Genomic DNA, 25,535 nt, shown 5'->3' with positions numbered 1-25,535 from the left:
GGGCCTGTACATAACTCCCAAGAGGGTCTTTCTACCCTTAGAATTTCTCAGCTCTATCCATACTGACTCTACATCCCCTGATTCTAGGTCCCGCCGCGCAAGGGACTGAATATCATCCCTTACCAACAGGGCCACCCCACCCCCTCTGCCTGTCAGTCTGTCCTTACGATAGCACATATAGCCTTGAATATTCATTTCCCAGGCCCTGTCCACTTGAAGCCACGACTCAGTTATCCCCACAATATCGTAGCTGCCAATTTCCAAAAGAGCCTCAAGCTCATCCATCTTACTTCTAATGCTTCGTGCATTCATGTATAGTATTTTTAATTTGTTACTTCCCTCACCTTTCCTATCAACCCCTATTTCACTCAACCTTACAGCATGATCTCTTTGAGTTTTCTGCTTCATTGATACCGTTGTCTTTCTTGACTTCCCTTGTTCTAACTTTCCCTTCAATTTCCTTCTTAAACTTCCAGTTTGTCCCCTCCCCCCCACTATTTAGTTTAAACGCAGCTGTGTTGCAGTAGCAAACCTGCCTGCCAGAATGCTGGTCCCTAACCTATTAAGGTGCAAACCGTCTCTTTTGTATAATTTATGCATACCCTGGTGATCTAAGAATTTAAATCCTTGCTTCCTGCACCAGTTCCCCAGCCACACATTCAAGTCCATTATCTCCCTGTTCCTGGCCTCTCCAGTCCGAGGAACTGGAAGTAAACAGGAGATAACCACTCTGGACGTCCTGCTTTTCAGCCTTCTTCCTAGTTCTCCGAAGTCCCGCTGTAGTATGTTCCTCCTCTTCTTCCCGACATCACTTGTGCCGACATGTACCACCAGACATGTACCACCACCTCTGGCTCTTCACCTTCGCCCTTGAGGATTTCCTGCACTCTGTCTGCGATACCCTCAATCCTGGCACCAGGGAGGCAACACACCATCCTTAAATCCCGCCTGTTGCCACAGAAACCCTGTTCAGTTCCTCTCACTATGGAGTCCCCTATCACCACGGCTCTGTGCGATGTCTGACCCCTCGGCACTGCCTCCATGCCAACCTTTGATTGACAGACCTGACCGCCTCGTGGACTGGCAGTGTCATCTGTCTCTACTGTTACCAAAAGATTCAACTTGTTCCCGACAGGTACTTCCCCCGCGGTCTCTTGGACTTGTCTCCTCTCTGCCTTCCGCATCGTCTTCTCTCTTCTGCTCTCTTCTGGTATGGTCAGTGTAATAATCTCGCTGAAGGTCCTGTCCAGAAAGATCTCATTCTCTCGGATGAGCCTAAGGTCCTCGAGTTCTTTCTTCAGTGCTGCGATATGCTCTGTCAGTAGCTGAACATGCACACACTTTCCACAGATATATGATCCAGATACACCAGAGTTGTTGACCTCCCACATGTACGTAGCACACTGAACCAGCTGGGCAGTCATGTCTTCACCCTCTTCAACTGTGACGTAATCACTTCACTCAACCTCCTTGTCGAAGACTCCTGAGATAAAGACTCTCTCTTCTCTCAACAGGAACTTCCCTGGACTCTCTTTTTGGGGCAAGTCTGTGGACTTTAAGTTAGGTTAGAGGAGGAGGGTGGGAGGGAGGCCCTACTTTGTAGCTGGATGACCAACTAAGTAGTTTCAGCATTTCTTGTTATTTTCAGTTGCTGAAGTGGTGGTATAAACAGAGCACTTCTTGACTTGTGGATTTGATTGCTGTTCGTTCACAAGCAACATTAACAATCGTGTCATTATTCACTTCCTCTCAATGCCACAGTTACAAATGAATCTTTCTCCAACACAATCACTTCCATTGATAGAACCTAACAGAACCACTGAGTTGGTGTCAGTCAGACCAAGAGGTCTGTTTTGTGTAATACAAGACTTGATTCTCATACACACTTCCTCATCACATTTACTTCAAGTATCAGAATATTTCTATCTTGCCTCGATTATACTTTTAGCCATTAGGTTTATTGATTGTTTTTCATTTCGTTTAGTTCTTTCAGTGCTACATCCAGCATTCATATCCCAAGCTTAGTCTGAAACTTATAGTTATATTGCCGCTGAGTTTAATTTTGGATTTAGGTTTGCTAAAATTAAACAGAAAGCTAAATTTTGTTGCTCTGCTTATTCAAATTCCATTTTTAATTTTTCATGCTTTGCAATTCCCGTCAGCACACAAATTATTGCCCAAAGTACATTATAAAACACCTTCCCCAATTCTTTGGAAGGAAAGTGGTAGTGGAAGGAAAATATTCTGCCTGGAAGTCAGTGGTGAGTGGTGTTCCACAGGGCTCTGTTCTTGGGCCTCTACTCTTTGTAATTTTTATTAATGACTTGGATGAGGAGATTGAAAGATAGGTTAGCAAGTTTGCAGACGACACAAAGGTTGGAGGTGTCGTTGACAGTATAGAGGACTGTTGTAGGCTGCAGCGTGACATTGACAGGATGCAGAGATGGGCTGAGAGGTGGCAGATGGAGTTCAACCTGGATAAATGCAGTTTGGAAGGTCGAACTTGAAAGCTGAGTACGGATTAAAGACAGGAAATTAGATTAGATTACATTACATTACAGTGTGGAAACAGACCCTTCGGCCCAACAAGTCCACACCGACCCGCCGAAGCGCAACCCACCCATACCCCTACAGTTACCCCTTACCTAACACTACGGGCAATTTAGCATGGCCAATTCACCTGACCTGCACATCTTTGGACTGTGGGAGGAAACCGGAGCACCCGGAGGAAACCCACGCAGACACAGGGAGAACGTGCAAACTCCACACAGTCAGTCACCTGAGGCAGGAATTGAACCCGGGTCTCAGGCGCTGTGAGGCAGCAGTGCTAACCACTGTGCCACCCACACTGGATTCTTGGCAATGTGGAGGAACAGCAGGATCTTGGTGTGCAAGTACATAGATCCCTTAAAATTGCCACCCAAGTGGACAGGGTTGTGAAGAAAGCATATGGTGTTTTGGCTTTCATTAACAGGGGAATTGAGTTTAAGAGCCAGTGAGATCTTGTTGCAGCTCGAGAAAACTTTGGTTAGACCGCACTTGGAATACTGCGACCAATTCTGGTCGCCCTATTATAGGAAAGGTGTGGATGATTTGGAGAGGATTCAGAGGAGGTTTACCAGCATGCTGCCTGGAATGGAGGGCTTATCTTACGGAGAGGTTGACTGAGCTTGGACTGTTTTCATTGGAAAAAAAGAAGAGAGGGGATCTAATTGAGATGTACAAGAATAATGAGAGGCATAGATAGAGTTGATAGCCAGAGACTTTTTCCCAGGGCAGAAACTGTTAACACGAGGGGTCATAGTTTTAAGCTGTTTGGCGGAAAGTATAGAGGGGATGTCAGAGGTGGGTTCTTTACACAGAGAGTTGAGAGAGCATGGAATGGAAGTGCCAGCAGCAGTTGTGGAAGCGAGGTCATTGGGGATATTTAAGAGACTGCTGGACATGCATATGGTCACAGAAATTTGAGGGTTCGTACATTAGGTTTACCTTACATGAGGATCAATGGTCGGCACAACATCGTTGGCTGTTCTATGCTGTAATGTTCTAAATCTCAGATGGGATTAGGCTACGTACTCTCTCATGTTTTCAGCAATTCACCTCACTTTTACAAGACTGTAGGCAAGGTGCTACAGGGCTATGGAAAGAGACAAGGACCTTTGAGGTCAAAGGATACGGAACAATATCGCGTGAACTTCTGAGAGGAGTTATGACAGCTTGATCAACAAGAGCGCATGGGTGCAACTCTGTAGCATTCATTTATGCAATCTATACCTGATACCCAAGGATATACAAAAGACCGGAGGAGATTTATAACAAGAGAAATTAAATCAAACAAATCTCGTCAAGTAGAGACAAGCAGGGTCACTTGGAGAGATATTTAGCAAGAGAGATTAAAGCAAACAAAATCTCTTCAAGTGATGACAAGCAAGGAGGTGTCTGAAGTCTGTCTGAGAAAGCAAACTGTATGTTTTGAAGGCAATTGAGACAGTACAAAGGGGATGGAAGGAAGCGGAACGAAGAATTGGCAGCATAACTCCAAATAACATTTTAGTCAACAAGCTGGATACAACCACCGTGCTGTTCACCTGGCAGTCTTTTTAAACACACCATTATTCCTACCAAGCCAGTTACCTGCAATTTTAACCTTGCTCACTTTTAACAATTTGTCTCTCCTATTTCACAAGTGTTCATTTAAAAAAAAATAACTTTGAATAGTAATCACATCTGTCAAATTTTGTCAAGGAAAATCAAGAGCAGACACACTGCACTCTCAGTGTGGAGAAAAAGACTCTCTTTTCTATGTGAAATGCTAAGTCGAAGAGACTAACTTCTTAGCTTGATATTCAACTAAAAGCAACATATCTCATTGAGAAAGTGTATAGGGTATAAGCAGGCAGGGAAAGAGTTGCGTTCTGAGTTTTGTGAAACAAGAGGTTCAGCTGAGCAGGACTCAGATCAGATAAGAACATATAGTTAACAATGGGATGCTGGAGGCAAGGGTAATGGGATAACAAGGTGAAAAAGCATTCATTATGCACAGCCATTTAACACCATGAGGTAGCATTCAGTTTGTAATATCAGTTAGGTGAAAAGTATTCATTATGTGAAGTCAGTTATTCATTGTGTAACACCAGATGGCTTAATCTTTACTATTGATACTCATTGATTGTAACGGTCTCCCAATTAATATGTATGGTGCCTTATCTGGATGCTTCTCCCTGTAAAATGACTATATAGTTAATTGAGAAACTGTTGTTCCAGAGAAGACCATGAACTCATGTCCCTGTGCATATGAGTGATCGCTGGCATTCCAACCAGAACTATATTAACACACAGTTGGATCCCTTTTACTACCCCCTGAGAAAAAGAAAAGGAAATGACATCACCACAGGAAAGGACATCACGAACCCAAGGAAACCCAAACATATAAATAGAAAGCAGGAAACACCAGCAGTGCTTCGTTTGGAAGCTCACTGAAGATGTTACCTAGTATGGTGATGAAACGTCTGAAAAAGAACCTTCCAGCTCAGCAAGCAAACCTACATCCAAAACTTTTACTTCTTGTACTTTGACATTCTCAATTGGGAAATTTCAAGAGATGGCTCAGTTTCAACACATTACATGGGAATTCTGATATACCTCAAATCAGAGCGCACCAAAATTATTTCCGCAAGTAGATATAGCATGCACCTTTCCTTTTATTATCAATTCCTTTAGCCCTGGCATCAGTCGAGTGATTCTAAGGTTAATATGCATTATTTCAGATATGATCTGTTAAAACCCATGTTAATTTTTCATTATTTGACAACTTTTTTTAAAAATTATTTTTGATTTGGAGCTGTGCATTGAGAGCTGAAGGTAACCTTTGGACTGTGAACAGAAGTGTATCTTGAAAACAAAGTGAACAATTATTTGATTACAAGGCCAGACCTGGAAGTTAACTGCATGTTGATTCTTGTTGAAAGAATGCTGCACAGACATTTTAAACCTGGATATGGATCATGCTGAAACAGATGGCAGAGGTTTAAAAGTAAACAGGAAACAGAGTTATGGTACCAATCAGTCTAGCAAAGAGAATGAAAAACAACAGAAAACCAACACTTGAGTTAGGTTCTGATCGGTGTTGGAGTCGGAGGATTATGCCCGCAAAAGCTACAAGACGGAAGTCCGATTGCTTCCTGGCTTTCCTCTCATTATCAAGTTATTGCAAGTTCAGGTAATAGAATCTCAGTTAAAAGAATTAAATGAATATTCCTTGGAGCCTCCCGGAAAATAGTTACACACATCGATGTCATCAAGAACTAAGCAAAATACAATCATGTGCCAGTGGGATTACAGATCGTGGATTCTACTTAAGTGAACTGGCCAGTTGCTTCATTTATTTCCCCACCCACCCATTTGATGTATCCCTTAACTGTGTCTGCTTGTCATTCTATTTTTGTGACAAAATAGGAGGGCTTGAATCAACAAAGACCTGGTTTAAATCATTGACATTAATTGGATAACCCTGTGGTTTAACTTTGCTCTGATAAGCCAATATATTACTAATAAATCAATAAATCTTTTGTTTACACTTATGGACCATACCAAAGCCTCTCAAAAAATACCAAGGAAATCAACTAGACCCCGAACATTTCATTTTATTTAAAGGCAAGTGTAGGGGCCCTGTGTTCCATATGTGATTCAACGAGTCCACCACCAGGCTTTAAGGAAAACACACTTTATTCCTACAAAATTCAAAATACAAACAAAAGCAGAAGAATTAGCATATTTGTAGCTCAACTGAAATACTTAATAAAATTATTTGTTTAATTTTTAGTGATCAATCGTTCCAATATTGGAGCATCCCATAAACATACCCTTGGCAAAGGCAAATTCAGCAAAACATGTTTTCCTCTCATGCTATCTCCCTTTCAGTCCAGGAGAAAGGAACACTGAAAGAAACAATCTAGCGACAGAGAGTGAACTCAAGCTTTTTGCTGCAGTACAGGGAGAGCTGTATCTATCAGCTTCAGCAACTCACTCCAAGCCCAAACTGAGACAAAGATTCAAACCCTGGATCTGAGAGAGCCCAACTCCATCCACTCACGCTTCTATCTAAAACAAACACTCTGGGAGCTGGAAGTTAATTACCCACGACATTCTAGCTACACCTCTCTGCAAAAGAAACAGCATAGAATAAATCTCCTTTAAAGACACAGTACTGTCACAATGCTAGAAAACTGGTGTCTGTTATCTGTATCCACACTTTGTGAATAACTGGTTATTCGAGAGTCTGATTAGAAACCATTGGGGTCAATTTTGAGAGTCATTGAGTATCTTACTTTTACTGTGTTGCAAATACAGGGTTAGTGAGGCTGATTTTATTTGGCTGTCTCCTGTCATAACAATTTGTAACACCAAAGCATAATTTTCACCATTTTGTGTTCTATCCCTTCAGAAATTACAACATTCTATTCACCTTTTTGATTATTTATTGCAGACATCTTAAAATCCTGCCAAATAGACTTCTAAATTACTGCTCTCTTCCACAGTGCTTAGCTTTCATATACAAGCTACAACATAAAGACACCAATTGTGGATAGAATGTCCAATCAATAAATTGGGCTCTTTCACATGGAACCAACTTCTCTATGACCCAAAAGATCAGATTTACTTTTACATTTTGGTAGTCAGGTTTCTTTTAAATAAGGTGTGAAGATATGTTATTTCATAAGGATTAGTGCAAGGAGTTGTCAAATCAAATTCGAAAAAGTACTTACATATTCCTTCACATTTTTGGTTTTCACAGCTTTGTATGAATAGTAAGCAGGATATAAGGTACCAAACACAAGGCTGTTGAAAAAGAGAAAGCAGTGTTAGAAGATACAAATTACATACAACTCAGTTATACAAAATCACTAATAATGGCAATTAGCTGTATCTCAAGGATAATAGACTTCTCTCTCCATTAAAGGGAGACAATTGGTTATATAGCTGCACAGGGACTACTCCACATCAAGTGTGGGATAATATGATTCAGCAAGGCTTCCAAGAACAGCCTCAGCCACTGCAGGATTGAAACAATGCTGCTGGCATCATTCTGGAACCACACACTAGCCAATTCAGCTAAATAATCCACAACTACTGAGAAAACATCAGCATTTTCCAGGAAACCACTGTTTTTAAAACACATTTTAATGTTTCACTCATTTCCATCTTGCAGGAGGATAATCCATTCAGCCCGATCTCCCATTTTGCCAAATATGGAAATTTTCCTTCTCCACACTTGTTTTATACTCCTTCTTCCCAAATACCATAAATACATGTTTAGATTAGATTAGATTAGATTACTTTACAGTGTGGAAACAGGCCCTTCGGCCCAACAAGTCCACACCGACCCGCCAAAGCGCAAACCACCCATACCCCTACATTTACCCCTTACCTAACATGACGGACAATTTAGCATGGCCAATTCACCTGACCTGCACATCTTTGGACTGTGGGAGGAAACCCACGCAGACACGGGGAGAACGTGCAAACTCCACACAGTCAGTCGCCTGAGGCGGGAATTGAACCCGGGTCTCCGGCACTGTGAGGTAGCAGTGTTAACCACTGTGCCACCATGCCGTCCACTAGAAACCTAGCTTTTGGGCAGCTGCAATAATTTTAGAGCTGACTGCTATCTCAATACTTCACAGTTCTGACCAAAATAAGTGAAACAGCAAGATTGCAGTGGTAATTCGATTGTGAAAAGGGACAAATGATTGATTGATATGGTCGAACCTCTGTTAGTCTTCAGAGGTAGTGTCCTGATAGGATTTGAGCCTTCCCAGACAACTGCACTCCAGTACAATGGCCCCTGCTGTGTGCTAAATTTTCTTCAACATACACTGACAGTTGACATATTCACTGCCACCTTCAAGGGCAATTAAGGGCAGCTAATCAAGACCTGCCTTGCTAATGACACACATTCGTTGAAGGACTAAAATAAATGCGTGCATTACTTAACATCTGCCTCATCTAATTTTACAGATACACTTTCAAAGTTTGTAACTCTGCACTGAACTTTGGAGACACCACACAGTGGCAACTGCTAGGTTTTCATTTGATTTAGCTGTGGGTGAAAAATTAGATGCTTCAGATTACCCCAACTTGCTTTCACAGACATGCTTCCACACCTCACTTGGCCTTCAGACCACAGCTTATACAATCCTGCTTGCCGCAGACATTTATTTTGCTTCAACTTGCTGATTTCCATGCGGAGATCTAATGTTCCACAGGTATAAAGCATAGAAAATGATCAAACGTTCACTGTTCTCCATCTTTGCATATTATTAACTCCTCAAGATTATACAACATATGAACAAGAGAGTGAGATCAAATGAACAACTGCTTGATTAACGACCAAAAATGCAATTTAGCACATGGCATTTGATTATACATACTGAACTAAAAACATGCTTAAAAAATGTTCCAAGTGAAGACAAACATCAATTCCTGTCTTACTAATCAAAGGTTTTTTTCCCCCACAAGTACAGAATATGGTCCCCCATCATTGAAATACAAAACATTTTCTCCAAGCTCACTACACCGGACTTCTAAGTAAAACAACACTCACCGTTTGTCAACACATTGGTGAGAAAATGATAAGCTACTTTTATGATACAAGAGAGATAATAGGTGATTTGCTTATGACTTGATATATGCCCATCTGCTTCTGTTCCAAACATTACAACATGCAAAAGGTATTCAAACACTGAATCGATTCTTCATTCCCAACAAATAAGCTTGTTGGGAGCTTGTTCTTCAAGCTCTTCAGATATATCTTAGTTAAAAATCACACAACACCAGGTTATAGTCCAACAGGTTTAATTGGAAACACACTAGCTTTCGGAGTGACGCTCCTTCATCAGGTGATTGTCAATCACCCGATGAAGGAGTGTCGCTCCGAAAGCTAGTGTGCTTCCACTTAAACCTGTTGGACTACAACCTGGTGTTGTGTGATTTTTAACTTTGTACACCCAAGTCCAACACCGGCATCTCCGAATCATGACAGATATATCTTAAACACTTCTGTATTTAGATCGGCTTTCACAATCATTTTCACACTTTGGTGGATGCAAAGACATCTAGAAATGTTTGTTCTACAAATCAATAAACACTGTAACCACAAGACTCGCATTTCTAAGATGGCTTTAAAAACCCAAAGTACTCTGAGTATGAACTACACTTCAAACCCAAGCCAACATGTAGGCTTGAGCACGCACATCTTGTCTGCAGACATATGGCAACTTGCCAGAAAAACCAGATGGGAACAAAGCCATGCTTTCACTCTGGTTTCAACTAAAACTCTAATCTTATATACACAAGTCTTACATTATCAAAGTTAGCACGGAACTTGCAGACAACAACCTTTGACATATCATTTTTTTTCCAACCACACACTGTACTCAGTCAGATGATTGTGTATTACACCACAGTTGACCCGAATTCAGCCAAATCTGTTACCCAAATTATGCTAAAAATGGCCCGAATTCAAATGAACCTGGTGCTCAGCTATTTTAAAAGCAAAATATTGTGGATGCTGATAGTGAGAACGAAAACACAGTGGAGAAACTCAACAAGTCTAGAAACACCTGTGGAGAGAGAGAGAGAACTTCTGAAGAGTCATATGAACTTCAAATGTTAACTGTTTCTCTCTCCAGATACTGCCAGAACAGAGTTTCTTGAACGCTTCCTCTTGTCATTTGCTCAGTTATTTTCTCCCATACAAAAGGAACAAAGTCTCCTGTGTAAGGATATATGTTCACACAACTTGTCTGATAAATGCATTTCACAACCAGATTACTACATCAATTAAAACTGCAGATTCAAGTTTTGAAAGAAAACATCAATGCAGATGCTTCATAGTTATCTTCAAACAAACAGTCACACATAATGTCAGTATCCGATAACAGAAACTCCCCACTATGAATTACATTCAAGAACCACAGATCTTGTGGGATGAACAAAGCTGAAAATACCGGATATTTGCCATGTATAACAACACATGGACAGAATAAATTAACAGTAAGAATGGCAGATAAGCAAGAACAAAAGAAACAAACTTTAAATTATGACCAGCTCGGATAAAAATGATTTTTTTTTTTTACAGGAATCGAGCAATGCACAAATAAAAAAAGAGGCACATGTTGTGTGGCTGCATTTGCAACTCCTGAGAAAGGCTTAGAAACACCAAACAAGGATGGGGGGAGACATGACAGTGGACTAAATTCACAAAATGTAGGCAACGCTCAGCAGGTCTAACAGAACCTGTGGAAAGATATTCAGACAATGTTTAATACCTGCAATGTTTTGTAAACAATGGGTTTGACCAAACTCTCTTTCTCTCTGTAAATGCTGACAAATATATTTCCAACATTTGCCATTTTTATCTATAGCCATAGACCCTCTTGCTTTTAATTCTCAAGAGCATATATCAGTCCGACAGCCAAAAAAAAACAAATCACTACGCTATGCTTTCCATTTCTCAAAACTTCACAAACATTCATTGTGATGAAGCATCAAAAAAACCATCAAGTAGGAGGATGCAGGATGGCACTTGCAAGAATCCTCACAGCAGAAAATTGATGTATTTCCAAGCATTTCTCCAGTGCAAGTATAAATCCCCACTGCAAGCGGATATCCAATTTTGTTTCAATAAGTCAGATCAAATATGGAGACAGCTTCCACCATGGCTTCCACTTTCTTGCACTAGTTTAGCAAAGCAATTGCCAGCATTGGCATAAATGGCTCAAAATATTGCAGAATTTTAATAGAATTTATATTCAGAGCAACTCGTATTTCTTTTGGCATTAGTTTAAAAAACAGTTAGACGTTGGCCCCACATGCAAAATAAACTCACCTTCATGCAAGGGTACCCACAATTATAAGCAACACAGTACCCTGTTTAGGGCCTAACCGGTATTTGAAGAGGTGTTTAACAATAACTTGATAATTTTGTACTCTATGCCTTAATTAATATAGCCAAGTTTGAAGTCACCACCATTGGGTGTTTCATCTAATTCTTATTATTTAGACTTCAACCAAGCTCTAAACAAGTTAAGCTGGATATTTTTTGAGCACAGAGTCAGGTTAGGCGTAACTTACTTTAATTTACTCATTACACTGGTTATTGCACCATGATTTAATGAGAAAAATATTCTTGATAAATTTTTATACGTTATTCAATAATTTAAAACTGCGATGTGGTGAATTAACAGATTTAAAAGGCTCGTATTTTAGTCATAAAATTTATGGAGCTAACTGGTTTAACTTAGCAAAGTTTGATTTTAAAATTTTCTTTAATCCAAGTCAATAAACACAAGTGGCTCTCGAAAGCAATATATTAGTCATGGGAAATCCGCATTTGGTGATTCACAAATCAGTTGAAGCAGAAAAAAAAAGAGGGAGATGAACATATCAAAATGCTGCAACTCAAGTTAAAATCACCAACTGTTGATAGAATGGTAATCAACAACACTGAGGAAGAAGCAAGTCTGGCTTTCAACTGAAACATTGAGAAACTCTGTGCCTTGATTTAGTATCAACCATCACTCCAACCAGCCACAAGTCAGAGTCATATAGCACGGAAACAGACCCTTTGGTCCAAACAGTCCATGTTGAATATAATCCCCAACTAAACTAGTGTCACCTGCCTGCTCCTGGCCCATATCCCTCCAAACCTTTCCTGTTCATCCAAATGACTTTTAAACATTGCAATTGTGCCCACATCCACCACTTCCTCAGGAAGTTCATTCCACACATGAACCACCCTCTGAAAAATATTTGCCCCTCATACTTTTTTTTTTAAACAACTTCTACTCACACCTGAAAAATGTGTCCACTACTCTTGAAATAGCCCACCGCAGATAAAGGAATAATGGTAGTTGCCCTATCTCTACCCCTCATGACGTTATAAACTTTAAGGTCATCTTTCAAACTCCTGTGCTCCAGCGAAAATAATCCCAGCCTGTCCATCGTCCCCTTGTACCTCAAATCTTCCAGACCCAGCAACATCCTAAATCATTTCTGAGCTTCTCCAGCTTAATAATGTTCTTCCTATGTCTGGGCCACCAGTGCTACATTGCCAATATGGGGTGGCACAGTGCAGGACCAGTAAGTCAGAAATCTGGACTAACGATTCATAAGGAGGAGCTCAAATCTCTCAACTTCTACAGAATTCAAATGCAGTTCATCAAATATATGTGAATAAATAAACCAGTATATACAATTGTGACAGTGAAACTATAATACTGGATTATTAAATAAACTCACCTAGCTCCCTTAAGTCTTAACGAAAGGTAAATCTGCCATTTTTACCTGACTAGGCAGTCATCAGTTACATTAAAAACAAAATTCATGATTTTCTCAAGATCAATCAAGGTTTTTCTTGGTTGCTTTAGATACAAAAATCTGAAATGCTTTTCCTTGACTTCACAGCATAAGTGGCTGCCATTAGAAAACAGCAATGCAAACCCCTTCCAAATGATTCAGGATGCTGTTACAATATACTCATTTAACTATGATAATGCTAAAGAGATACCAGAATCCCAAGGGCAGAAAAAAAGTAGACTGGCTCATTATTTCGAGTGTTCATTAACTTGCAACAGTAAGACCTGAATCTCTCGCATCATTCCCTAAATGCAGAAATAGTTCATTTATTACGCATTTTAAATACAAGATGCTCAGCAGTGGCCTAACAATATAGGCAAGTGAGAATTTTGAAAAGAAAACAAACTGCAACTAACATAGAACTCTTCTCATTCTCTCCCTTGACTACCAGTTACATAATATGCACAAGGATTCAGCCACTCAATTTCCCAATAATTGGTATGGTAAATCTGCACTGTACTCCTTTCCTTCAGGAAAGCACCCAAAACTACACAACATGCAGTCTCACCAAAGCACTACATAAATGCACCAAGATTTTCTCTCACTCGTACATAATACTGAGGCAAACACATCATACGCTTTGACAATTGGAGCTGTCTTTGCACATTATCCTTGCAATTTATGTACTAGGATACTCAGGTTCCTCTGAAAATCATATACTAAAAATTTTAAGTTTTCCTATCAAAATGGACATTTCTCCATATGAAATTCCATCGATAGCTCCATGTCCTCTCACTTCAGTAGTCTAGATCCTCTTGCAATCTGTCTTCTCGTCACAGCTTACTCTCCTACCCAGATTGTCCTGTCAGCAGTTTGTTTCATTGACATGTCGGAAAATCTCATACGCCACCTTACCAAAGGTTTTTGAGTCCACTACATCCACTTGTCCACCTTAATATAACCTGCCAGTTACCAGTGAAGAAAATCTGAGATTTTGGCAATGTGCAGCATTTCCAACTTCCACATGTCACTGAACTTTGCTATCCTTACTTTGCAACAAGGGTCAAGGAAAGATAATAAGCAAAGTTATTTTTCATACTTTGTAACATGTGAACAGGGCAACAACAACAGACTGCAGACACCAGGAACCACTTTGGGAACTTGTATACATTTGTATGAAAGAAAAGATGCTTTGAGATAAGGTGATGACCTGTGAATACAGATGCATGTTCTACCACAAAGTTTAAAGCTTTTTCTTGTTCCATTATTTCCTTAAGAACATAATTATGCAATGAGATCTTTTTTTCAAAACAGTAGCAGCACATTTACTAAAACCTCTTTCTAGCAAAAGTAATTATTGGTGTCAATGTGAAAGCAGATGCCCCAACCTCCTTCCTTATGTTCCAACTATTGGTAAAACAGTATCCAGGAATGTTTCACACAATAGCATTAAGTTTAAACAGGTTCAATTTCTGGTTTCAGCTGCTCTCATCAATCAAAAAAGTTTATGAATATAGTCTGCTTTCTTTATTCTAACAAGTCTGTGGAAGCTCAGATTATTTCCAGCTTCCACAGCTCTAATTTTAAACTGGCTCACTGACTTTTCAGATACTGGTTTCGACTAGCACAGCAATTCGATTGGAACTTCCTTGGACCCACAGCTTTCTGCGGGGATGATTTCCAAGTTTCAATCTATTGCATGCTGCAATCTTCATACTTATAGCTATCCAATCATTGCATTTCAGAATTCAAACCACACTCTTCCTTGGATCTAAGACAATACACTTCTGCTTAAAAAAAAAAGCCAACTTAATCAGAAACAACAAACAAACCTTTAAATCACAAAGTCTCTAAGTTCCAGGTGGCTCTGGTAAAAACTTTCAAGGGTACTCTGAATCAAACTGGTCACCACCCGAATTTGAAGAATGTTACATTACCAGTTCAACTACCATAAGTCCGTCTGTTTCAATTCACTTGAAATATTAACGACACTACAGCAGTATCTTTCTCAGGAGAATCGGTAAACTCAAGCATTTGTCATATCACTGCAAGTGACCCTTCAATCTTCATTATAATCAGCAACCAGCAACTGCTACATGAACAAAAATCAACTTGATCTGGCCCCACACAGCTTCCTTTCACTTATGCCAATCAAGAATAGTGCAAAGTTATGCTAAACAACAACCAATTGCTTAAAACTGACAGCTGCGGAGTGAATTTTGACTACTAAAACTGCAATAAAGTACTACTTGGCTGTAAACTTGTTCAAACATGATGAGGCTGAATGCATTCATCTGCTAATTCAAATCAAATATTAAATATGAAGTTTCCATAACATTGTGCCAGATAAGTCAGAAGATAATGCAGGGAAATACACATTGCTCACAGGAAATTAATCTTCAATACAAGTTGTTCCTGAAGGAAAACAAAGTCAGCTTGCAGATGTCACTGTCACCCTTTCTTGGTCTCTTCATATAGAGGGTCAAAATACTTTGGCATTGAACTGCAAATGTTTTCTTCCTTAAAATATTTGCACAATTCTTGCCATTACATATCTCCTCCCTAAAGCAAATGTAGTACATAGGTATTATGATCCCTTCAATTTCCATATCTTAAAACTTTTTTTCACCAAACCGCATAGCACAAAACTAAAATAATGGAAATAGGGTCTGAGCATGCAACACAGTGATCCCATGCACACTGAGAAAACTTAGGCAGAGGCCAGATGATAGCAGAAAATCATAACTTTATTGGGCCATGCAGTAGGCAAAAGCTGAAAGAGATAATACTTCAAATTATTCACAAGGTTTGAGATCAAAGAAAGACAAGCATTGATGACACCTACAGATGGGCAGAGAATAGTGGGGAAAAATGTGGACTTAACATTGGAGTGAGGGAATCTGAGACATGGAATCCATCAAGCATTTGCAAATGGAACTTTGAAAGCATGAAAAAATGGTACTAACTTTCTGAAGTACTTATATAAACAAAAACTGGAGGCCAATCTGAATGGGATTTTGAAGCATTGGTAACAATCTAGATTTGGCAACATGGAGAGTGGAAGCAAGGTTAGGGTTTTGCAATGCTGAGGTAAAGTACTTTAAATGTCCACATCATAGGAGTCTGAGGAAAAAAAAGAGCTCCTTTAAATCCACAGATAACTGCTGCACCGAGACAGGAGCAAGCTGCTGCAACCATCGAGTTTATTTAGATAAATGGGAGGTGCTGCATTTTGGAAAAGCAAATCAGGGTAGGACTTAATGCTAAGGTCCTGGGAAGCATGTACAATTACAACATTTCAAAAGGCATGTGGATGGGTTTAGGAAGAGTTTAAGAGGGGACATAGGCCAAAAACTGCAAATGGGATGAGATTCATCTAGGATATCTGGTCAGGGTGGACAAGTTGTACCAAAGGGTGTTTCCGTGCTGTAAATCTCAATGATTCTACAACCAAAGTCAGATGAAAGTGCTGACGCATCATTATTCAATGATAACTGCTTTGAGGAAAAGAGGTTTAACCAACAACAATGCTAGAGAGAAAAAAAGAACATTACAGAACTTAACTCTCTCAACTGAAAATTTGAAACAATGCTTAAGAACTACGAGATTTTTAATAAAACTATTATTTCAGATCTGCCTGAAATTAATTATATAAAGTTGCAAAAACTGCGATCAAATTCAGAGTTATTCTTCAAATTGATGTTCATTCATAATGGAAACCCAAGAATTAAAAAAAAAATCACAAGCGAACACAGACTTCAGCTCAAAGATTTACTTGGAATAAACACCTTTTCATTACACTGGAAGAAACCACATCTACTGACTTGTTCAGCGAAGGACACAAGTTCATTTCACAGAAGGACAAAATGAATGTCTCCTCCTGGGAACAGCGATGACTCTGCTACATTTACTGTAAAGCCATAATTCTGTTACATTTTCAGCAGCAAAAATACATGGACAAAACATAAGAGAGGTTGAGACAGGATGTGCATTTCACAAAATCTTATGATAAGTTAGTCTGTCATTAACATTGGATTTCAAATGGGGAATTACGACCATTGGCAAATGAAACAGGTGTTAGAGACCAACTGGTGACTGGACAAGAGGGTGGACATACAATTCTGTTCCTATTTTAAAGTAACACTTCTCAGTCCTTATCTTCATGAATCCACTGTAAATTAATTGGTCTACATTTTCAACACAAACAGACTGCATAAACTAGCCACGCTATATTTTAGTTCAGTCTCCACTGACAAGTATAATTATAGCGTGAACAAAATCAAATGTGGACAGACAGAATAAAAATACTTAAAATTGACAAATAGTCTAAATCACTCAGATAACAGGAGTTAAAAATAATGTGGACATCACATAGCTCTGAAGGATTCTTAAGACCAATCTGCACCAGCCTTTAACTGTTTTATTGTTCTGTCTCACACACTGCTTGTTTTAATTTTCCCCATGGATTCAATTAAATAGTAAAATTCAAACAAACAAATTCCCAATTAAAAGCAAAGGATATGCTGTCTGCATTTCAGGAACATTATGCTCAAGTAACACGACACTTCTCATGATCCCTATGAAGACCAGAAGATCTAACTATACATGGCGTGCAGCATTTTGTTGCAGATCAACAGCTGAATATTCACCCCTTGCTCCTGAACAACATAAGCACAAACACAAGATGCCAAATGGCCCCCTTCCCACAATCATTAGAACAGCCTAGATTGTGTTATAATGGTGACAGAATAGTCAGAGTTCATTGTCATTGCTCCTGAAAGTGGAGTCTGCATGCAGTGCAATGCAAAATTCTCAGGTTTCTATCCATCATTTTACATTCACCCATAAGCTCATTAATGAATGCACCCTGAAATCACTAAAATAAGATTAAGACTATTAGTCTCCGTACAAAAGCCTTGAAAAAGTTGTATATTAAAAAGGTATGATTAAGCATTCTCCTGTTTTAAATACTCTAAAATTTTATCACTTCTGTGTAATTAAGTTTAAGATTGTACTCCACACTTCAGTTTGTAGAGTTCTAGATGTTTTCTCTCCAGTCTATTCAGGGAGGAGAGGAGGTGTGGGAAGAGGGTCAGAGTGGTCATGTAGTGGATAGGTAAATACAGGTGGTAGGTACAACCTAGATGGTCAAGAGGAGGAATGAGTCCAGTTGGTAGCCGGAGAGAAGGGTCAGTTGGAGGGATGGAAGGGAGGAGATGGGCCTGAAAAGGGAGTTGGGGAATGGGTGGCAAGGTTATTTGAAATTGGAGAACTCAGGCAGGAGATGAGGTGCCGTACCTCCAATTTGATTCATTGCAGCAATGGAGGAGACTGGGATGACATGTCAAGAGTGGAAATGGGAAGGGGAATTGAATAGAGACAAGATATACTCATTCACCATGTTGGCACAAAGAGAAAAAAAGTTACCACAGTTTGTTCATACTAGATAGAAATAAAGGAATAATTTATAGAATAGATTATAATTGCCCAGTATTGAGACAGTTATCATGCACTTTTCATTGAATAACAGGAGGACGTTTGGCCTAATATGGCTGTGCCAGAAATTTTAAAAGGACGATCCTATTAGTCTCACCAATCTGCTATTCGCTCAAACACTGAAAGGTTCTCGAGGCATTTGTCTAATTCCTCGAGAGTTATTAAAAAGTTTCTTCCTTTCAGGCAGTGTTTTCTCTCATGTCGTCTGGTTCTTTGTTAATTATTTTAAGCTTATCAAGATTAGACTCCTCATACACAATTACTATAGGCAATTACATTTTCTGAGCAAATTCCACTTGCAACTGGACACACCAGTTTACTCTGACGATTACAGTCCAAACTTTCTCTATTCCCCAGTCACTAATCACATCCCTTCCATTCAGCTGAGCATTAAACTATCATTTTCATCGCAAATGCAAAGACTAGCCGTAACATTACCAATGTGATTAATTTATCCTATCTATTGCTACTACCCAAATTTCAATACTCACATTCTTATATATATATTTTAAATTCACTCATGGCACATGGGCAGTTCTGTTGACCAGCATTTTTAATTGCCTGCCCCTAAGCTACCCTTCAGAAGGTGGTGACGAGTTGCCTTTTTTGAACCATTGCAGTCCACATGCTACTGGTTGACACAATGCCCTGAGAGATGGAATTCCAGGATTTTAACCCAGCAAATGGAAGAATGACGATATGTTTCCAAGTCAGGACAGTGAATGGCTTGGGGGGAACTTGCAGGGTGTTCCCAGATATCTCACGTTGTCCTTTGAGATGGAATTGGTCGTAGGTTTGCAACACGCTGTCCAAAGAGCTGTGGTGAATTTCTGCAGACCATCTTTTAGATGGTACACCTTATTACGACTGAACATTGGTGGTAGAAGGAGTAGAAGCTTGTGGATGTGGTGCCAATCAAGTGAGATGCTTGCCAAGCTTCCTTAGTGTTGCTGGACAAGTGGAGACTACTCCATCACACAGCTGACTTGTGCCTTGTAGATGGGGGACAGGTTTTGTGAAGTCAGGTGAGTGAACTTGCAGAATTTCTAGTTTCTGACCTATCTTTTAGCCGCTACATTGATATAACGAGTCCAGTTGAGTTTTTGGTCAATGGTAACCCGAAGGATGCTGATAATAAGGGTTGCAGTGAATCAAAATGGGTAATGGCTAGACGGTCTTATTGGAGATATTTATTGCCTGGCATTTGTGTGGTACAAATAGTATTTGCTACTTGTCAGACCAAACCTGGATATGGCTTGGTCTGAGCAGTCACGAATGGTGATCATGCAATCATTCATGAACATACCCACTTCCAACCTTTATGATGGAGGAGAGGTCACTGATGAAGCAACTTAACATAATTGGGCCTTCGACACTTCTGAGGAATTCCTGCAGAGATGTCTTGGAGCTGAGATGATTGATCTCCAACTAGCACTGCTGCCTCACAGCGCCAGGAACCCAGCTTCAATTCCAGTCTTGGGCAACTGCCTGTTTGGAGGTTGCACATGCTCCCTGTGTCTGCGTGGGTTTCTTCCCACAATCCAACAAAGATGTGCATGTCAGCTGACCACAACAACATGGTGCAGAAGGCGATTCAAGAGACCATTTCTTCTTCTCCCCCCAAAACCACCGCCACCACCACCCCCACCCCCACCCCACACCACTCTCAGCTCCTTGGTCCATGTTTGAACCAAGGCTATCATGAGGTGAGGAGCTGGGTGGCCCTGATGGAATCTGAACTGAGTGTCGCTGAGTCGGTTATTGCTGAGCAGGTGCTGCTTGATACCAAAGCTGATTACACCTTCCATGACTTCACTATTGATTGACAGAAGACTGATGGAGCAGTAAATGGCTGCTTTGGATTTGTCCTTTTTTTGTGGACAGGACATATTTGGGCAATTTTCCACATTGTTGGGCAGATACCAGTATTGAAAACTGTACTGGAACAGCAAGTGCTAGAGCACAGGTCTTCAGTTATACTGTCAGGATGATATTGCCTTTGGAGTATCCAGTGCCTCCATCCATTCTTGATACCATGTGGAGCAAAATCAAATTGGCTGAAGACTGCAACCTTTAATACTGGGGACGACTGGAGGTGGTGGGGATGGGGACTTGGCATTTCTGACTGACGATTGCTATAAATGCTTCAGCTTTATCTTTTGCATCTTTGTTGAGCTCTTCTATTATTGAGGTTTGCAATATTTTGGAGCCTCCTCCTCCAGTGAATTGTTTAATCCTCCACCACCATCCAAGATCGGATGCGGTAGGACTACAGAGCTTACCTCGGATTTGTCGTGAGATCGCTTAGCTCTGCCCAAAGCTTGCTGCTCACATTGTTTGGTATGCAAACTTCACCATGTTAATACCTCGTTTTTAAGTATGTCCACTGCTGCTCATGGCATGCCCTTCCACACTCTCCTTTGAGTCAGGTGATCAATCCTGGTTCAATGGTGATGGTTAATAGGGTTGCATATCAGGTTACAGATTGTGCTGGAGTACAATTGTGCTGTTGATGGACCACATTGCCTGATAGATGTGCAGGTTCGCTCAATCTGTTCAAAGTCTGTCTTATTTAGCACTGTGATAGTGCCACTCAACATGATGGAGGGTATTCACAATGTGAGGGCGAGACTTGTCTCCACAAGGACTTTGCGGCGGTCACTCTTACCGATATTGTCATGGACAGATGCATCCGCAGCTGGTAGACTGGAAAAGACAGGTATGCTTTTCCCTCTTGTTGGTTCCCTCACCATATACTACAGACCCAGTCAAGTATCTAGGACCTGACCTGACCTGACCAGTTCTGCTGCTACTGAGCGACACCCAGAGTATCTTTTGCACCCTTGCCACTCTCCGTGCTTCCTCCAAGTATTGTTCAACATGGAGGGATTTATCAGCCAGGGGAGGACAGTATGTTGTAATCAGCAGGAGGTTTCCTTGCCCATGTTTGAAGTTGAGACACTTCATGGGGTCCAGAGAAAACATTCCAGATAATTAGGGCAATCCTTCCCAATTGTATACCACTATGCTGACACCTCTGCTAAATCTGTCCTGCCAGTGGGATAGGGCATATCCAGAGATAATGATGATGGCCACTTCAGAATCAACTATATTGGTGTCTAGAGTCATGTTTAGGCCAGACCAGGTGAGGTTGGTAGATTTCCTTCTCTAAAGTGAGACAGAACGGTTTTTGTGACCCTTGCAAATTCTGAAAGGATGGCTTCTTCAGTAGTTTCTTAATTCCAGATTTTTATTTAATTGAATAAAAATTCCATCATGGTAGGATTCGAACCCAAGTCCTCAAAACATTACCTGAGTTTCTGGATTAATAGCTGAAAATGTGTTGCTGGAAAAGCGCAGCAGGTCAGGCAGCATCCAGGGAACAGGAGAATCGACGTTTCGGGCATAAGCCCTTCTTCAGATCTCCATCATCTGCAGACCTCACTTTCTCCTCAAAGATTTTTGGATTAATAGTCTAATGACATTACCACAAGTCAATCACCTCCCCTTAACTATTCCTGTCACAGATTCAAGTCCAGTTCACCCAGATCCCAATGTTCAATAGCATCCATTGACAACCTTACCCAACATGCTAATTTAAATATATTCAATCTCACACTATTTTATCTTCATAATCTCCCAAAACCCTCTTACAGAACTCTACATTCATCTGACTCCCATCTCCCTTCAACTGTTCCTGTCAGCAGTGCTATCAATCACCAAGACCTATCATTCAAAATTCCATCCAAGATCTTTGAATATTCCCAACACAGTTTTAGTCAACATTCCTAATTATCTCGATTTTTAACTCCATACAATTCATTATGCCTCGTAAGCACTTTGGGACGTTTTGCTGCATTCAAGTTTCATAAATACATTTTTAATACCGACTGCTTGTGCTGACATTATTTAGAGCTGAAAATTGTGTTTCTGGAAAAGCGCAGCAGGTCAGGCAGCATCCAAGGAGCAGGAGAATCGACGTTTCGGGCATAAGCCCTTCCTCATTCCTGAAGGGCTTATGCCCAAAACATCGATTCTCCTGCTCCTTGGATGCTGCCTGACCTGCTGCGCTTTTCCAGCAACACAATTTTCAGCTCTGATCTCCAGCATCTGCAGTCCTCACTTTCTCCTGACATTATTTAGAACAATCACGCGGGATAACTCCACAACGAAAAATAAAGGAATTCCTATCTATGATAGATAAATCAACTCAGGGAAATTTTAATGGATATAAGCACAACTCAAGTGAAGATACACGAATGTTAGAAATTAGTGTACCAGCTACATCTATACGAAAGGATACCACCTCAGAAGAGTTATTACATTTGTTGCCAGTGCCAAATAATACAGCCAAAGCACTTTGGGACGTTTTGCTGCATTCTTGAATAAGCATCAAGCTTATCCAACACTCTACTAAAAAAAAGGCAGGTAAGAAATAAATTGGCATCTCGTAGTTCGCCAGTAGATTCTATAAACAATCCAAAGACTGCGGCCGACTTCCTCAGTTTATTTTGATATACTATCAACTTAAGAACATTATTCGAAGCGCCAGTAACTGAAAATTATCACTGGTCTCCATCGCTTTTGGGCTTTCTTGTTTGTGTAAAAGAAAAGCTCCATATCCCCATGGCATGATGCCAAAACAAAAACACAATTCACTAACCTCCGACAAAAAGAAACACACAAAGCCATTTTGAATGGAGGTGTTGCGCAGGAGTTTGGCATTTCGCTGGCTGGGTTAGGACGGGCTTCTTGACAAGTTGGAGCCGTCGGTCCTTTAGTGGCCGGTTACTGGGACTGGGAGAGACCGAAACCCCCCCTCCACCCCCCGCAGTGTGTTAGTGAGCATCTTCCTGGAGGAATGATCCACACAGCGAGGCTGCCTCAGGGTCAGGCCGCCGCCGACTGATGCGCTGACCGGACACAGGGGCCTTACTCAAGCGGCCTGGCTGTACAGCGGAGGCCGAAGCTAACCAACGCCGCTTTGGGAAGGAGTTGATACCGCGACCCCCGGACCGAAACTCAGCCCCAGAACTGTCGCCGCTTCCACTTACACCACAGTCCTGGAGATGATCCACGACACCATCGGAGCGAGCACACTGACGTTTCCTCACCGCCGCCACCCTCACTCGGACTCCGTCAACCTCCCCACTGCCCCAGGCCCATCCGCCTCCCATTGGACAACCGACACATCACCATGGTTACGGCCTGCAAAGTCCGGCTCTGACTGGGCAGACGGCCTGTCAATTGTGAACTGACCCGCCCCTCTGCCTCCTGCAATGCTGCCTGACTGCCAGGTGGGGCAGGCTGGAGAAGAGAAGCCGGACTCAGGCTCTCGCTCTCAATGTCAATGAAGTCAAACCCCACACCCGAAGATGCCCCAGCCCTGCGCACATTGTGGAACGTGTCATTTCAAGAAAAGTTTAATTCGATTACACCTCCTATAATTTTCAATACGAAATGCTTTGCCCTCGAATGGTTATGTCTGACGTGGAATGTTCTGCATATCGTAAATATTAAATGTCATCTAGTTGCATTGAAGCGCCCAAAAACAAAACAGCTACATTTAACATTTAACATTTAACAGAAAATAGGAGTAGGAATAGATCGTTCAGCCCTTTGAGCTTGCACTGCCAATTAATATGCTCATCATTATATGATGATCCATCCCAAAACCATGTTCCCACTTTTTCCCCATATCTTTTAGTCCGAAAAACTGCATCGAAATCCTTCTCGGCAATATTTGATGTTTTAGCCATAACCGCTTACTGGAGCAGAGAATTCCACAGGCTCGCCACTCTGGGTAAAGAAACTTCTCAATTCTAAATGGCCCAAGCCATATCCTTAGGCTATGAAGAAAACAACAAAGGCTGGAGATCACAGTGGGTCAAGCAGCATCCATGGAGATCTGAGAGCAAGCTAATGTTGAGTCTAGATGACCCTTCATCTTCACATGACTCCCATAAAAGGTCATCTGGGCTTGAAATGTTTGCTTGCTCTCTCTCCATAGACGCTATCTAACCTGCTGTGATCACTGTTGTTTTCAGTATAGATCCCAGTAATTTGTTCCTTTGGTGGTGAATCCTGGTTCTCCTCATCCTTATCAGTACATCCTTCCCAAGTTTATCCTTTCTAATCCTGTTAGAATTTTATAGGTCTCTATGAGATTCCTTCCCCTCATTATTCCCAACTCCAGTGAAGATAATTTCTCTGAACTTTTTAAACTATATTACAAATGGCAAGTTACTTTCTCCTGTGATCCATATTATTAGGAAGTGACAACCTTGCATTTTGGTTGAAAAAAATTCTTATATCATACTTAATTATTTAGTTTCCTTCAGAAATTGAATCTTACGCTCACACTTGTCATTTCAAAATCTTTGATGGTCTCCTACCTTGACACTGTATAAACCCCAAATTATCTAAGTCTTTGCCTCATATAGCTTGCCCAGAATTAAATGCAGGTGCTTAGCATCCCTATCTATCAGGTTGTAAGTTTGCTCGCTGAGCTGGAAGGTTTGTTTTCAGATGTTTTGTCAACATACTCGGTAACAACACCAGCGCTTCACTGAAGGCTCACTGATGATATGTCCTGCTTTCTATTTATGTATCTTGGTTTCTTAAGCTGTGTGATATCATTTCTGGTTCTCTTTCTCAAAGGATGGTAGATGGGGTCCAAATTGATGTATTTATTGATGGAGTTCTGGTTAGAATGCCAGACCTCTTGTGTGTGTCTCTGTTTAGCTTGTCCTATGATGGATGTGTTGTTCCAGTCAAAGTGGTGTCCTTCCTCGTCTCTAAACTTGCAAAGCAGAGAGGATATAGAGCTTCCTACCCTCGATACATACAAGATGCCAGCCCTCCCTTTGGGCATAAATTGACTACCTGCTGCTTGACCCATGGCTGCCACCTTCAATGACAAGACCTACAAACAAAATCAATGAAACACCCATGGGATCACCAATATCAGGCTTCTTAGCAAAAGCAGTAATACAAAAACTTGAACGATCAGCCTTTCCCAAGCTCCAACCCAAATTTTGGGTCCGCTACATGGATGACACCTTTGTGATTACAAAACGTAACAAATTAGAGGAAATCTACGCCATCATCAAGAATAACCTTACTGGCGTAAAATTCACAAAAGAGGAGGAAAATTACAAGAGACTCCAATTCCTAGATGT

The 25,535-nt window shown here is 40.8% G+C and overlaps 1 protein-coding gene across 1 annotated transcript in view; it reads right to left on the bottom strand.

Annotated features, from left to right (window-relative positions):
• Positions 1–23,516, bottom strand: part of reep3b (receptor accessory protein 3b) — a 54,182-nt gene extending 30,666 nt beyond the window's left edge. Inside the window, exons 1-2 of the mRNA XM_043712295.2 lie at positions 23,409–23,516; positions 7,266–7,338 (exon numbers count right to left, since the gene is read on the bottom strand). Coding sequence (XP_043568230.2) covers positions 7,266–7,338; positions 23,409–23,440 — 105 coding nt within the window. The 5' untranslated portion in view covers positions 23,441–23,516. The remainder of the gene's footprint in view (positions 1–7,265; positions 7,339–23,408) is intronic.
• Positions 23,517–25,535: the final 2,019 nt, after the last annotated feature.

The sequence above is a fragment of the Chiloscyllium plagiosum genome, unplaced genomic scaffold (assembly GCF_037043375.1).
Source record: "Chiloscyllium plagiosum isolate Xiang-an unplaced genomic scaffold, Cpla_swu_hap1 HiC_scaffold_22, whole genome shotgun sequence".
In the NCBI taxonomy this organism is placed as follows: Eukaryota; Metazoa; Chordata; class Chondrichthyes; order Orectolobiformes; family Hemiscylliidae; genus Chiloscyllium; species Chiloscyllium plagiosum.
Note: the sequence above shows the minus strand (reverse complement) of the source record. Positions and strands in the feature narration are given on the sequence as shown.